Below are 15,179 nucleotides of genomic sequence, written 5' to 3'. Positions count from 1 at the left end.
GCAGAAGAGACCCTTCAATCCCCCCAGGACTCACAGCAACCCACCACCTTGCTGTCTTTCTATCTCGATCCATCCTTCAAGGCAGGGAGCTTTGTCTGGGCTGCTGAGAGGAGACTCAGTGCCTGGGCAACAAGCTCTGCTGTAATACCTCTGAGGGAGGCAGGAGGTCCTCCTCAGGCCAGACTTTTCTCCAGGGATAACCAAACATCTAACAGCTCTATTGAGTTCTCATGGGCTTTGGTTCAGGCCTTGAAGGTAGTTCTGAGGACCTTGACAGGAATAACAACCTGTGCCCTGAGGATGATTCAAACACCACAAACATCATAGGTAGTTAGAGCTGTAAACAAGCTTTATGTCATCCTGAGGTTTACTTTCTGGCAGTGATTTAAGACTTAAACCTTTTGCATTGGTTGTGTCATTCAGGTGACACATGCTGAATTATACGAAGAATAAGCTACTACACTCTTTTAGAAAAGGGGAGTTTATGAGATCTCTGTTACTTGGTCTACAGATGGCAGAGTAGGGAGTAGATGTGTAGACGGTAAGGCCATAGTCTAAGACCTCAGAGGCATGCAGACACATGTAGTCAGGGACATTGGGACATCCAATGGATAAACTTATCTTTTGTTTCTTAAAACTACTGTGATTTTCACCTTTTTTCTGGTCCTTCAAGAGACTGTTACCCTGAATCAAATCAAAAGAACACTACCCTCAATTCAAATATGTCCAATTGCAAGTGAAGTTTCAAAGCTACTCTAAGGGGAATTGCTGTGTCAAACTGAGAGATGGACACATTTCTTTTTATGTGGAGATCCAAATCAGTAATGCTGATTTGCACCAGCTGAGAATTCGACTCATTGCATCAGCCAGTTAAAAACAAACTATGGCTCCAGGTCACCTGTAACTATACCAGAGAGAGAAGAAATGCACTGATCTGCTTTAATCAAGTTCTCAGACAGACTGATGTAGAGACTTCTCTTGTATTTGAAGTATTTCATAGTTGGCCACATGCTCTGTAGGTACAAGATGAAAGATGTCATTTTTATTTCTCTGTGATTTTCTTGCAGTAAGCTGCTGGCTACCTTCACAAGAGGAACAGCAAACTAAAATTTAATGAATGATGAATATCAGATCCTTGTTGACTACTGTACAACTTGGAGTTGTTAGTACCACTGCAAGTTCTACACAGGCAAACCCAGAAGCTTGCACATGCCACTGACTGTGTAGCTAATGAATTTACCTGCCTACAGCTGAGTTACATGGACAGATGAGCACTTCTTGTTTCCTCCAGTTCAGGCAAAGTTGTCCCAGCCACTACCACTGATGACTCAAACTACATCAACTAACTTTGTACAGATGTGCAGGATGAGCACTCACATAATGCCATGCACACAACCCAGTAGTTATCCAGCACCACAGACTTCTAACTTCTGAAATATCTCTGCAGGCATCCACCATTTCACACCATGAGTCATGCTGGGCACAGCAAAGACCCTTAGAGAGGCAAAAGGTTTAGGTCAACAGATTTTTAATGGAAAACACTTACACCACATTGAGATGTAGCTGTGGCATGCTCAACACTTTAGAAAGCAAAGTCACTTACCTAGTTGTCTAAATAAGGGATTATGTGAGCAAGTTTTCAAACATGAAATTGAAAGCTTTGTCTGTGGTATGAAGTATTCTCTCAGTGTTATTTATTTAGCATAGTGTGATCTTATATTCATGAGGAAGTCCATGAAAAAATTCACTACAGGAATTCTGCCTGGCTAAAGTGACAAATTAGGATGCAAAAAGCAGTTACTATTGCATTAGCAAAGCTGTGCACTATTTATACAACTCCAGGAGAACTTCGTACCTCTATTCTTTCTTAGGGGAGTGAGCATGAATAGGAGTGAATGAAAGTAAGAAAGTACCTCATATCGTTTGGACAAGTTATAATGATTATAAATTTAAAACCTCCCTGCCAGGGAAGGTTTAGGCTAGACATTAAGAAAAAGTTCTTCACCCAGAGGGTAGTGGAGCACTGGAACAGGCTCCTCAGGGGAGGTGTCATGGCTCCAAGCCTGACAGTGTTCAAGAAGAGAGTGAACAACACCCTCAGACACATGGTGTGAACTGTGGAGTTGTCATATGCGGGGACAGGAGTTGAACTTGATGATCCTGTGGGTCCCTTCCAATTCAGGACATTCTATGATTGTATGAGAATAGCTCCCACTGCTTGCTATTAAGACTGGTTAAGAAAACATTGGTCTACCTATTTTTATATTTGTTGCATTTTAAATCCACACAGATGGCTGTATAGACAAGGATTTATGTTTCTTTGAGTAAAAATTAGAAAATTTAGAAATCTATGTAGGTTAATACAGTTTATGTGTGTTTTGCACGTGTAGCAAAAAATTGTAAAAGCAAATTCAGCAGTTTCAAGTAAGAGCAAAGTTAATGATAACAGCATCAAGGATTTACCATTGCACTGACGATTACCATTTAAGACAGAAAATTTTACCATTTTTGAGAAAGAGATCAGGGAATAATAAAGCTCATTGCTCAATGAAAACAACAAAGACATTTTTACAATTGTTCTATTGAGAAATACTATTTTTTCTATGCTTTGGAGCACAGAACTGAAATTAGCAATTTTCAGACATGTGACCTTAGTGATAAAGGTGTGGTTTTTCCTATTCTTGGGAAAACAAAACAAAACAACACAATGCATTTGTCTTATTCTTCATGTGTTTTTTCCTAATGCCCAATGCTAGTTAGAGACAAGGCATCATGCTAGATTGACCTTTGGTCAGGCCTTAGAGTTCTCTTTTGTGGCATACAGCAGCAAAGAAAATTTCAACTAAAATAGTTAAAGTTTGAGAAATATCTAGGGAATTAAAACCAAGATTTTTATACTGAAAATCACTAATCTTTTAGTGGAAAGAAAAATAACACCATGCCCAGAAAAGCCATCCTTATCTACCCTCAGTCTTAAAGCACCCAACATAAAGGGAAAGGGGGATCTAGTCTGCAGACAGCAGAGCGCACACAATAAACATGGCCAGGTGAGGTCATTAAATTAACTGTCATAATTGAAGTTATGGTTCCCATAGCAGATCAGGTCAGTACAACCATAAGAAAGTCAGGCCCTCTGAGGCATCTTTCTTTACTCTACTGTTGTCCTATCTGCTGGAGGTGGAAGGAAGCAACCTCTTTGCCTACTCTGAGAGGTTCAGCCCTCTCAGATATCCACACATAAGTTTCCTCCAGGGTCTTCTGGGAAGCACTGGACCCCAAAGTCTTCTCCAAAAGCCCGTTGGCAGGAAATAACACATAAGAGATAAATACACTGAGTTTTTTTCATTCTTTAAAAACCCCCAACAACAACAAACAAAAGCAGACAACCAAACCAAACAAACAAACACAACCACTAACAAAAAAACCCTCCTCGTTCTTATGAATCATGCAGGACTTCACATACTATGAGATTTGAGTAATGACTGCCCTTCAAGGCTCATTACTAACTTTGGATCCCAAATCTGTCATTAAGCTAGCAAGGGGAAGAGGTCAGGGAATGTGGGGGAAGGAGGGGTGAGGAGGTCACCGTGCAGGGGGTCTGTCCCTGTTTGCAAAGCAGATGTTGCCCTCTGAGGCCTTAGGGATCCATTGCTCTTAAGTCACCAGATGTTGCCCATGCTGTTCCTCAAATCCAGGTGGGAAATTCCATCATCAGAAGGAAAAACAGGAATAATTTTACTGGTAATTTATAAGCAACAATAAGCAAAGGGGGCTCAGATGTATGTGTAGCAACCAAATATGCATGATTGATTTATTCAACCAATGAATGCTGCCATGCCTGATTCTATATTATCAAATATCACCAAGATGTTCCAGTTCATATATCACTGACTTTCTAGTTCAGATCTTTACAGAAAAGAGCCAGATGCTAGGTCTAGATTGGAGTTTGTCCCATATTCAAGGGAGTCTTCATGCATGATTGTGTTTTAAGCAACTTACTTTTCACATTAGACAGATTCTAACGTATCAGTTATAAACGCATGTAACAGGCCTTGCCTGTAAAAATTTTCTTTCAAAACTAAGCTCTTATCTCCCTGAAGTAGGAGTGTTTTGCTGTCATTTAGCAGAGCCCAAAAGGAAGTTGAAAAATTGATGTCATGAAGCATAGGATTGAGGTCCCACATGTGCTCCCCCGCCATGACTCCTTTCCTCATCTGGAAAGTAACAGAGGACAGCCAAGCTTTTTTTTTTTTTTTTTCATTTTTTGTATTGTTTCCCAGGCAGAGGGCCTACAGCTAAGTTTTGGAGACTTCAGTATCTTGGAAACATTATAGGAGCTTTCCATGTAAGCAGCTAATGAGTAACCAAAAAGCTGTATTAATGGAACCCAAGAGTATTTACAAAGTTACACTGGAACAGCTACCCATTTTTCCTTCTCATAATATTCTGGTAAATAACACTTGATTTTTTATATCAATATCCTGATATCTGATCGTGATTATAATACCATATAACACATACAAAATCTTAGCACTTGAGATTTTTTAGTTGATAGAATATCAAACACACAAAGTCAATACAGACAAGTAGTCACTGAAACAGCAGATAGCCAAAGATAAAGCCCACTGGCAAAGATTTACATTTGTTTTTCTATTTAAGTAAATGCCTATCTCCTGTTTTAGAGCACAATGTGGAACAGGAAAGCATTCCTGGTGAATTCTTATTGCAACATCTTTAAACCCATTTCACATATGAACAGAACTTCTGCTTTGTTTGATAATGTGTGCACATTCATTTGATACTTCACAACTGGCTAAACACTGGAGTTTGAATTATCAGAGCTGAATTAGTCAATGTCATATTTAAGAAACAAGTTTTTAGCTGAACTGTGGCCTCCAATGCACTTGCAAATAAAAACAGTACTGCATTTGTGTACAATGGAAACACTCACAGAATTCCATCAGAAATAATTGGGACTTTCTGTAAATAAAAAGCAAAGGAGCCCTGCAAAAATAGTTATCTATAATCATTTAAAATCATCTGGGAAAGTATGAATGCTGTCTGCCTCATGATAAGCTCTGCACCTCCAGAAAGAAGTTTAAATCACAATGCCTGAATTAAAGTACATTAATTACATTCGTACCTTTGAATAACATTCCTTTGAATACATTTGTGATTTTGTCTTCATTATTTTAGAAATCAAAAGAAAAACCTATCAACATCTGTGAAAGTAAAAGTGGTGGCAATCAGAGCCATACAAATATCACTTAAAGACAAAGAGAGGAGTGCTGGTTTAGAAGTTCAACTTAGACATGTTTTCGGCTAAATGAAAGCTTCCCCACAGGCCCATAGTGCCTCTACTGCCCATGTGTACTATGTGAATTAGAATAATATTCATTTCCCTTCATCCTCTTCTTGTCTTGACTATTTAGACTTGATGTTGGAAAGTGTCTCACAGAAAATGCTGATCTTTCCTGAGATGTGTATGAGGTATCTCATTTGTCTAGGTAAGGAAAAATGAACATCTCAGCTTCACAGAAGACAAGTCAGGCCTGATTAATTTTCTTAGTAAACCTAATAGATTTCAATGGTTCCACTTCCACCTCATCTGCAAGGCTTTCCCCTCCTCCAAACCCTTTTGTCATGGTGGCAGATTTAATACATGGTCTTCCTTAATGTGATAGTAAAATAAAGAGTCAAACCTTACCATTGGTGTCCATGATGAAAACACTGGCTTTAGTACTGTCATTCCCTAGTTTGCTGCTCACTCTGCATGCATATTCCCCAGCATCAGCCAATGTGGCTCTATAAATGTGAAGCTCAGAGTACTTCCTGTGAAATAAGAAAAAACATGTAAACGTCCTGTACTGGCGTAACAGTCACTGCATCAACTAATGCACTCTTTTTTATCTCTCAACAAAGAGTCCTGTTTTCTATTCTTACTAACAGGTTGCTACTATCCAGGTTTGAAAGAAAGGAGTGGAATAAAAAAATATATCTCATACAGGCTGCTGGAACACAGGCATATTAATTAACTCAAATGAAGATACTTGTTTATTCTCCTTTGCTTGAGAGAAGTCTCTATTCTTAGAGGAAATCTGAAAGACTTGTCTCTCAGCTGAATTGCTGGCTAACCAGATGCCACGGAGATGGCAGCTCATACTGCCAGTAGCAGAGTACTGGGTAAGTACTGTAGTTTCCAACATCTGACTAAATAATTATGAGATTAGGACATGCCACTTTCTTTAAAAGCCTCTGAAACCCCTATAGTAAATCATTATTACAGGCAGGAACACAATTTGCATGAAGCTACATTGTGTTCCTGGCTCAGAGACATAATTTAATGAGTTTCCAAGGTTTTAAGATTAGCTTTTAAAATGCAGAACATAAATTTGGTAGGAACACATTCTGTTATCACCCAAAGGGTCCCCAGGTCCTGTGATGGCAATTATCTAGACTGCAGAGAATAACTAGTTTGGGGAATATACACACTTCATTGCTTTTCTCAGTTTATGTTTAAAAGAAGTGCTTTGGTGAAGTTTTGCCTGTAGCAAAGCCTACTCATTTATCTAGAATAGTCACTTAATAGAGTGCATGAGCATTGGCTTCTCTAAGTTGGCTTACCCCACTACGAAGGACTGAGCCCCAGGAGGTAGGGGTTCTTCACTCATCAGCATGTCTAGCAACCAGTGTTGACCTAAGCAATGTCTGGGGAGTTGGTTTGCTTCAGCACACCCATGTCTCCTAAAGGTCCTTGCAGAAATCACAACTGGTTACCCACTCTGGGAACCACTGAGCAGGGTTGGGTTCAGACCAGAAATGTGTTTGTTGTAGGAGGGGGCTTCTGGAGCAACTGAAATGTTCAATGCCACTTTCCAACTCATCCTTCTGAGCCATTCCTCCTCTAGCACAGTAAACTATCCCATCTGCTTATCAGCAACTCAGCCTTTTCTGTCTCTAGGCAAAGGTTCTGCTGCTGAAGAGTCAGCACTGTGACCCTCATGAGATGAGAGCAGTGTGCTAAGTGGACCTCAGCTCTAATAGAAGCCCACATTACAAGGGTTTTCCCTTATGTCATGAAAGAGGGCTGTTTTCTTGAGGCCTCTCGAATTGAAAGAAGGAAAAGCAGCCAAGCTAGGATTAACAATTTGCTCGGGTTTGCTCAAATGGTAAACAATTGAATAGCTGACTATTTGTGCTCCCTTCTCAAGCAATGTTAGAACCCAGTTCTCAATACTGGGTTGCATTTCAGATAGCATACAAGAATGGACTGTAGCTGGTGGTCATCATGAATATGTGAGAAAAAAACTGTTGACATACTGACAGAAGTGTCCAGAAGGTGAAAGCTACTGTCTCTTTGTGTGGGAATTTTGCACATGACTAACAGTTACGCTTATACCACAGTAAAGATGGCCTGCTCTTTAATCTCCCTGCCAGCCATCTACACATCTGCCTTTGCAACAACCTGTTGAGGACCTGTCCAGGAACGTCTGGCAGCAGTCTACACTAAGTAACAACTTCTGTGGACATGCAATATTTCCTATATCACACAGCTTATCTGCAAGCCATGCTTGCACACATTTTTATAGATGGAGACCAGGCTGTAGACTTAGGATGCTTCAAAAAGCAATGTAAACGGGCTCAGTTTTTTGAGGAACTCACTTTAACCCAATGATAAGTAAGAAGCACAGCTGCAGCTGTATCATTTTTATTCGGGCACCCACTGTATGTCTGCTGTGGTACCTTTTCTGATCCATGTGATATTAAGTAATATTGATGCAAACAACCTTTGTGGCACTCTTGGCTTTTGGAAGAAACTCCTTACCCTGCATATTTAGTTTACTGTCTTTGTTTTACATGGTATCTCCAGGAAAAGGCAAGGAATTGTGTCTTCCTTTTATGATTTTAAGATTATATTAAAATAAGTGAAGCAACCATTTTTCTTACAAACCTAATTCTAACAAGCCAAATTTATTGTTTTTATAAAAACTCTGTAAAGAGCTTTTTCTCTGAGATCAGGAGAAATAATGTGAATATTTATAGACTTAAGAATATTATTGAGACATATCAGGACAGAATTCAAAACAGTCAGAGCAGGTGACTCATTAGTGGCTGTAAATGAAGCAGCTTTCCATCAATACAGTACTCAACCAGTACTCACTAAAGACCCTAGTAAGGGATTCAGTATAGAAATGCTCATCCTTTTCTCAGTCTACACCATGCTATACCAAAAAATGCCTCTCCCTATGAGATTTGCTTCTGCTGTATCTTTAGGTCATTGTCACTATGACACTGCTGAGCTTGTGTTCATACATGAAAGAGGAATAAATATATCTGCAGAAGGCAGTCCCAGCCCACTTTATCTGACTGTTTGAATTAATTTTGCTTCCAGTCTCCATCTGTCATACAGAATTGCCTGTCTGTGGGCAAATATCCAGGCTAAGCTTGGATGAAGCCCAAGATACAGGGCACTTGCACATGAAGTTTTCTTATGCAGTGTTGTATTTGATGCCATCAGCTACGTGAAGTGGCAAATACCTTCCCTCTGCCCAAAAAACCTCAACCTTGATAAAGGAGTCTGACTCTGTACAGCACACAAACCAAAAATGTGTAGGCTTCACCTGGGTTTGAAATCAGAGAAGGAAAACTAAATGTTACCAGTACAAATGGGCAGGCATGGAAAAGTTAGCTAGCAGTTGAAAAGCCCTTGTCTGGACCGTGACATTGACTCTCCATTGACACAACGAATAACTTACAGCTTGGACACACAGAACAATCAATCATGGCATCATGAATCATCAGCAATCCTAAGAGCAGCAGAAACTCACCAACTACATGCTCTTACTCCGATGTAAAAAGTGAGTGCTCTAAATGTCTTCCATTAAATCTTAAACTCATTCAAGCAATTGCTAGGGGAAATCCCATGGGCAAGGCTGCTTGAAGGTAAAGGGGCCCAAGACAGTTGGTTAGTGTTCAGGGACTGCTTCTACCAGGCTCAAGATCAGAACATCCTGACACATAGGAAGTCAAGGAAGGGAGCCAGGAGACCTTTGTGGTTAAACAGGGAACTGCTGGGTAAGCTCAAGTGGAAGAGGAGAGTTTACAGATCATGGAAGGAGGGGCTGGCCACTTGGGAAGAATATAAGGCTGTTGTCAGAGGGTGTAGGGAGGCAACTAGGAAAGCTGAGGCCTGCTTAGAATTAAACCTGGCAAGAGGAGTCAAGGACAATAGAAAGAGCTTTTTCAAATACATGGCAGATAAAACTAACTCCAGAGGCAATGTAGGCCCACTGATGAATGAGGTGGGTGCCCTGGTGACAGAAGATACTGAGAAGGCAGAGTTCCTGAATGCCACCTTTGTCTCTGCCTACTCTGCCGGAGGCTGTCCTGAGAAGCCTCATACCCTTGAGGCCCCAGAGGAAGTCAGGACAATGGAGGAGTCTGCCTTAGTTGATGAGGACTGGGTTAGGGAGCAATTAGGTAATCTGGACATCCATAAATCCATGGGTCTGGATGGGATGCACCCACAGGTGCTGAGGGAGCTGGCTGATGTCATTGCTGGACCGCTCACCATCATCTTTGCCAAATCTTGGGAAAGGGGAGAGGTGCCTGAGGACTGGAGGAAAGCAAATGTCACTCCAGTCTTCAAAAAGGGCAAGAAGGAGGACCTGGGTAACTACAGACCAGTCAGATTCACCTCAATCCCTGGGAAAGTGATGGAACAACTTATCCTTGGTGCCATCTCAAGGCATATCAAGGACAAGAGGGTCATTAGGGCCAGTCAACATGGTTTCACCAAGGGGAAGTTGTGCTTGACCAACCTCATCACCTTTTATGAGAACAGAACGAGGTGGACAGATGATGGCAGAGCAGTGGAAGTGGTCTACCTTGACTTCAGTAAAGCATTTGACACAGTGTCCCACAGCATCCTCGCAGCTAAACTGAGGGAGTGCGGTCTGGAGAATCGGGTAGTGAGGTGAACTGCGAACTGGCTGAAGGGAAGAAGCCAGAGAGTTGTGGTCAATGGAGTGGAGTCTAGTTGGAGGCCTGTATCTAGTGGAATCCCTCAAGGGTCAGTACTGGGGCCGGTATTATTCAATATATTCATCGATGATTTGGATGAGGGAATAGAGTGTACTATTAGCAAGTTTGCTGATGACACCAAGCTAGGAGGAGTGGCTGACATGTCAGAAGGCTATGCTGACATCGAGCGAGACCTGGACAGGCTGGAGAGTTGGGCGGAGAAAAAATTTCATGAAATATAACAAGGGCAAATGTAGAGTATTGCATCTGGGTAGGAACCACCCCAGGTTCCAGTATAGGTTGGGAAATGACCTATTAGAGAGCAGCATTGCGGCAGGGGACCTGGGGTTCCTGGTGGATGGCAGAATGACCATGAGCCAGCACTGTGCCCTTGTGGCCAAGAAGGCCAATGGCATCCTGAGGTGTATTAGAAGGTGTGTGGTCAGTAGGTCAAGAGAGGTTCTTCTTCACCTCTACTTTGCCCTGGTGAGACCACATCTGGAATATTGTGTCCAGTTCTGGGCCCCTCAGTTCCAGAAGGACAGGGAACTGCTGGAAAGAATCCAACACAGGGCAACAAAGATGATTAAGGGAGTGGAACATCTCCCTTATGAGGAAACGCTGAGGGAACTGCATGTCTTTAGTTTGGAGAAGGGGAGGCTGAGGGGTGACCTTATTAATGTTTACAAATATATAAACAGTGAGTGTCACGAGGATGAAGCCAGGCTCTTTTCGGTGACAACCAATGGTAGGACAAGGGCTAATGGGTTCAAACTGGAACACAAGAGGTTCCACTTAAATATGAGAAGAAACTTAGTCTCAGTGAGGGTGCCAAAACACTGGAACAGGCTGCCCAAGGAGGTTGTGGAGTCTCCTACTCTGGAGACATTCAAAACCCGCCTGGACACCTTCCTGTGTAACCTCCTCTACGTGTTCCTGCTCCGGCGGGGGAATTGGACTAGATGATCTTTTGAAGTCCCTTCCAAACCCTAACATTCTGTGATTCTGCGATTTGGTTTCTCTTGACTTCCCAGTGTAATGAGAAGGGGCACACTCATTTAGTGTGAGTCACCTGCTGTACTGTCATATCATCGCACATCAGGGCTCTGCAACCTCTGAATCAAACACCCTGGAATCATCCTAGCAAGCTTAGAGGAGTGATCCCCTGAGTTTATTTTGCATGCAAGGCAGTCTTCAGAAGGCTATGCTTTGAGGAAGCCTGCATTGCCACAGACTCTAAACTTCTAAACTCTTAAAAATCTGGGAGAACAGAGTCAGCATCTGCCCCACTTCTGCAAATCCTTTGAACTGATAGTATTCACATGGGCCAAACCCACCAAATGCACCAAAACCACCAAGCTGCAGTAATATCTTCTCCATGCTTACCCCAGGTGACAAGCTACGGTCTTCATGTTCAATTTCTGAGCTAGACACTTCATCCTTCTGCCAGATATTTTTTGCAATTTGTTAGAAAAAAATAAAGCTAAATAGCCAGAACCTGGAAGCACTTTTTTTTTTTTTTTTTCTCCAAACAATTAACAGGTTTTATTCTGTCATCATACAATGAGAAACGTGTTTTCTTGCAAAATATGACATTACCAAAAGTGACTTCTGGACATTGGGCCCTACTTACAAACTTTGCAAGGTTTTTATAAATATGTAGGAAGTGTTATTCTCAAGTGTTTGGATTGAAGGAGTCAATTAGACTGTGGTATCCTGTAAGCTAATGGTTCTTCAGAAATACAGACTACTTTTCATGTAGCCATTTGACCTTTAAAATAGACATTAATCCCAGACAGCTCAACAACTACTCCAGCCTTCCTAGTTGATCTTTCCCACACTTCGTAATAGTAAGAAGTTCATGCTAAAATGCTTGTTGTAACCATATGGCAGCATACGAACACAACAAACATTTATCAGTGTTCTGTCATTAAAAAAAAAAAACCAAACCAAACATAGAAAATAAGCAGGGGGAAAGCTCTTTGATAACTTATATTTCTTTCCTTTTGCATTGGACCTTTTTAATGTGGCTTTGTTTACTGTAATCTGCATGTGCCTTTAGGCATTTGCACCATACTTTCCCTCATTTTCCTTCAGCTTTAGGACACGTGCTTGTCCCACTTTCTATCAAAATACAACCTATCTTCTCTTAAACTGTTCACATCTACTCAGTCCTGGATGCAATGCACACATAGACAGCAAAAGAAGAATGGCAAAGCACTGATGTGTCCCCAAACTAAAATCTCAAAGTAGAAAGGCAAGGAAAATCATTCCGGTGTCAGCAGACATCCCTGGTCTTTCCCCTTTCTGTACTCTACATCTAGTGACTTTCACATCTCTAACTGGAAGAGCTTCTCTATTCTGCACTGACATTTCTGTTTTAAAACAGAAAATAGAAGAGAGAAATTCCAACTATGAGTGATACCCTTGTGGCTGACGTAGCGCACGGAAGTGCGGAATCCTGGTCAATGGCTGCACTGTGCCCACTTCTGGTGGAGCAATAGGACTTCAGATTTACATTTTCCAGAAAAAAAGTCCAAATTTTAATTTTTTTCATATGTGTCTTTTGGGGAATTTTAACATGTTTTGACACACTGACCTGCAAATTAGTCTCTTATGTTCCACATGCATGTTCAGCTCCTCAAAGTTTTGTGAGGAAAAAAAAGGAGAAAGGGAGCTCAGAAGGCAGTTACTGATTCAATGCTTAGCTGATAAAGCCCAGCCCCAGAAGGTGAAATCCTGGCTCTAGTGCATTTAGTCAATCAGTATCAGCCAGAGAAAATACTGCTTACTCCTCAAAGGTGGCACTGTGTTGCTAAGGAAGCTGTGGGCCAGGCTCTGACCTGAATCATTTTTTTACAGAACAGACTGAAAATACAACTCTGATGGAGACATATGGCCCTGCAAATGAGTCCAGACAATTTGCCGGGCTATCTGCCACTTGGAACAGTTCCATTTTGCACATGCTGGAAGGAGACATCACAGGTTCCTTCTTGCCATCTGTGTGAAGGTGGCATAGGAGATGCAGTGATGCTGCTCTCTCCCCCTTCTCATCTCACCCTGTGCCCCAGGCTTGGGTAGAAGAAACTGCAAGGGAAAGCAGGATGTCGGGTTTTTAACCCGAATAACTCTGAAAAGCCAAGCTCCTGTTTGATTTTGGCTGCTGTTTTTGCCTAAGAAAGAAAACTTGACAAAATGTATGGGGGCACTTGACACCCTGGATGGAAAGATCTCTTGCAGAGCCCACACCAAATCCTCTGTGTCTGGTACATGGAAGGCATGTGGAGTGCAGCAGATAGCACCCTGCCTACTGAGACCAGAAGTGAGAATTGAAGGGTTCTGTTCAAAGGGATTTTCATAGCTTCCTTTGATGGACAAGTAGCTACAATTTAAACTTTTTAGCCCAAACAACATGGTAGAGACCAAACAGCAAAAGCCTTCTCCTGTCTCAATGCAGAAAACACATTGTATAGCTTATTCTTCTTCCCTGCAGAAACAAGGCACCAGGCCATCTTTTGGCACTGGTCATCAGTCACATATAGTGGACACTTTCCGCCAGTGAGGAGGATGAGATCTGCAGGCTTTGCTACTTGTCTGACATCTTCTAGACCTGTGGCTTGTTCTCTGTATGGTGGAATGCATTTGGTAAAGAACTACTGCAAGCTTGCGTAAAGCATTTCAAGCTAATGCAGACAGCATTCAGCCCTTCTTAAGGACTAGATCACTTGCAAAGCAAATCTCAAAAACATTTCCAAATCTACATTGCTTTGATGATTTTAAATATTCTTGGATTTTGGACAATAAACATAATGTACCTCTGTTCTTTTCAGTAGTTTAATAATGGTCTTTCTCCAAGGTTTACTGGTTAACATGATAGCCTTTGGCTATCAGAAAACAAATAAAAATTGAAAAGGGAAAATTATTATGAAATATTTATGCCATACTATCACTTCATCCATACGTTCAAGAAAAACAACCTCAGTATCTGTTTTGTGCTCCATAACTCACAGCTTTTAGCTTTGTCATACTGCAATTAACAGCCTCAATGCTTGTGTTCTGGCGTACAGCTGTCCAACCCCTCCCAACCCCCCTTGCGAGATATGTCTCTGTACTTACTTTTGTTTTTTGGGGATCTTGATATTTTCCGGTCTGTTTTTTTTTGTTATTTCCTTTCCATTCTTTAACCATTTGAATCTGAGTGCAGGGTACTCTGAAGTGGTTTCACACCTTAGCACTAGCTTCTGACCCACAGCAGCCTCTTGATTTTTCATTTCCTTCAATTTGGGAGGCACAGCTAAAGAAATAAAAGAACATGCTGGTGATTAGGCCATCATCAGAAGGGAAAACAGTGCTAACTCAAGTTCAGCTAAATAATCCACAGAGAGCAAAACCCCAGCCAGACTAGCAACACTTCTACACTAAAACCTGAAAAATAACAATCATTTGTGTGTTACTTGTATCATCCTTAATGCATAAGCGCGTATTTAATGACATTCTAGTTTGCCCATTTGGAGTCTTCCAATGTGCATCTTACAACCTGCAAGCCATACACAGCCTTAGCAAGAACTAAAGTCTTACTTCTGAATAAAGTATGAAACACTAACAACACTTAATTGATTGTACCTAGACACAAAACAGTATGCTGAGACAGGCAGCACTGGTAGGTAATACAGACAAGGAAAGGGAGGGTGTTCTTTCTTGCTGTGTTATTTATTTTGACTGCTATGAATCAGGGGCTTTCCAAAGGTTTCAGGTGCAATTGATGTGACAGGGTGCTAAAAGCATAAATAAAAGCTCAACAGCTTCCCTAACCTGACAGAATGGCTTTTGCTTCAGCCAAACATTATAACCCACATTATATGCCTACCTCAAACCTCAGCTTGGCCATATCCTTTCCCTGAGGCAAGAGACAATGGGCTTGGAAGCCCATCAAGAGAATCAATATCAATTAAGGGTATTTTGGACCCAGAAGGGGACACTGCATTGAAAAAGCTCAGCCAATGACTCCTGCACACTGAAGGGCTCCATCTGATGCATCTCAATTTCTACTGTGTTGTAGCGATAGTACTTCCTGTGTGGGTAAATCTCAAACTCTTTAGGGCTTTCTAAGTTAAAAACCTCTAATATTCCAGAATTGGTGCTGATCTTTGAGCACA

General features: G+C 41.4%; 1 protein-coding gene across 1 annotated transcript in view; it reads right to left on the bottom strand.

Moving 5' to 3' along the window:
• The window catches only part of NRG1 (neuregulin 1), a gene marked incomplete at both ends in the record, with an annotated part of 175,778 nt that overhangs the window by 130,331 nt on the left and 30,268 nt on the right, over positions 1-15,179 (bottom strand). The window contains 2 exons of the mRNA XM_080362772.1: positions 5,708-5,832; positions 14,140-14,317. Coding sequence (XP_080218898.1) covers positions 5,708-5,832; positions 14,140-14,317 — 303 coding nt within the window. The remainder of the gene's footprint in view (positions 1-5,707; positions 5,833-14,139; positions 14,318-15,179) is intronic.

The sequence above is a fragment of the Nesoenas mayeri genome (assembly GCF_963082525.1).
Source record: "Nesoenas mayeri genome assembly, chromosome: Z".
NCBI classification, from domain to species: domain Eukaryota; kingdom Metazoa; phylum Chordata; class Aves; order Columbiformes; family Columbidae; genus Nesoenas; species Nesoenas mayeri.
This window is presented reverse-complemented; position numbering and strand designations above follow the sequence as displayed.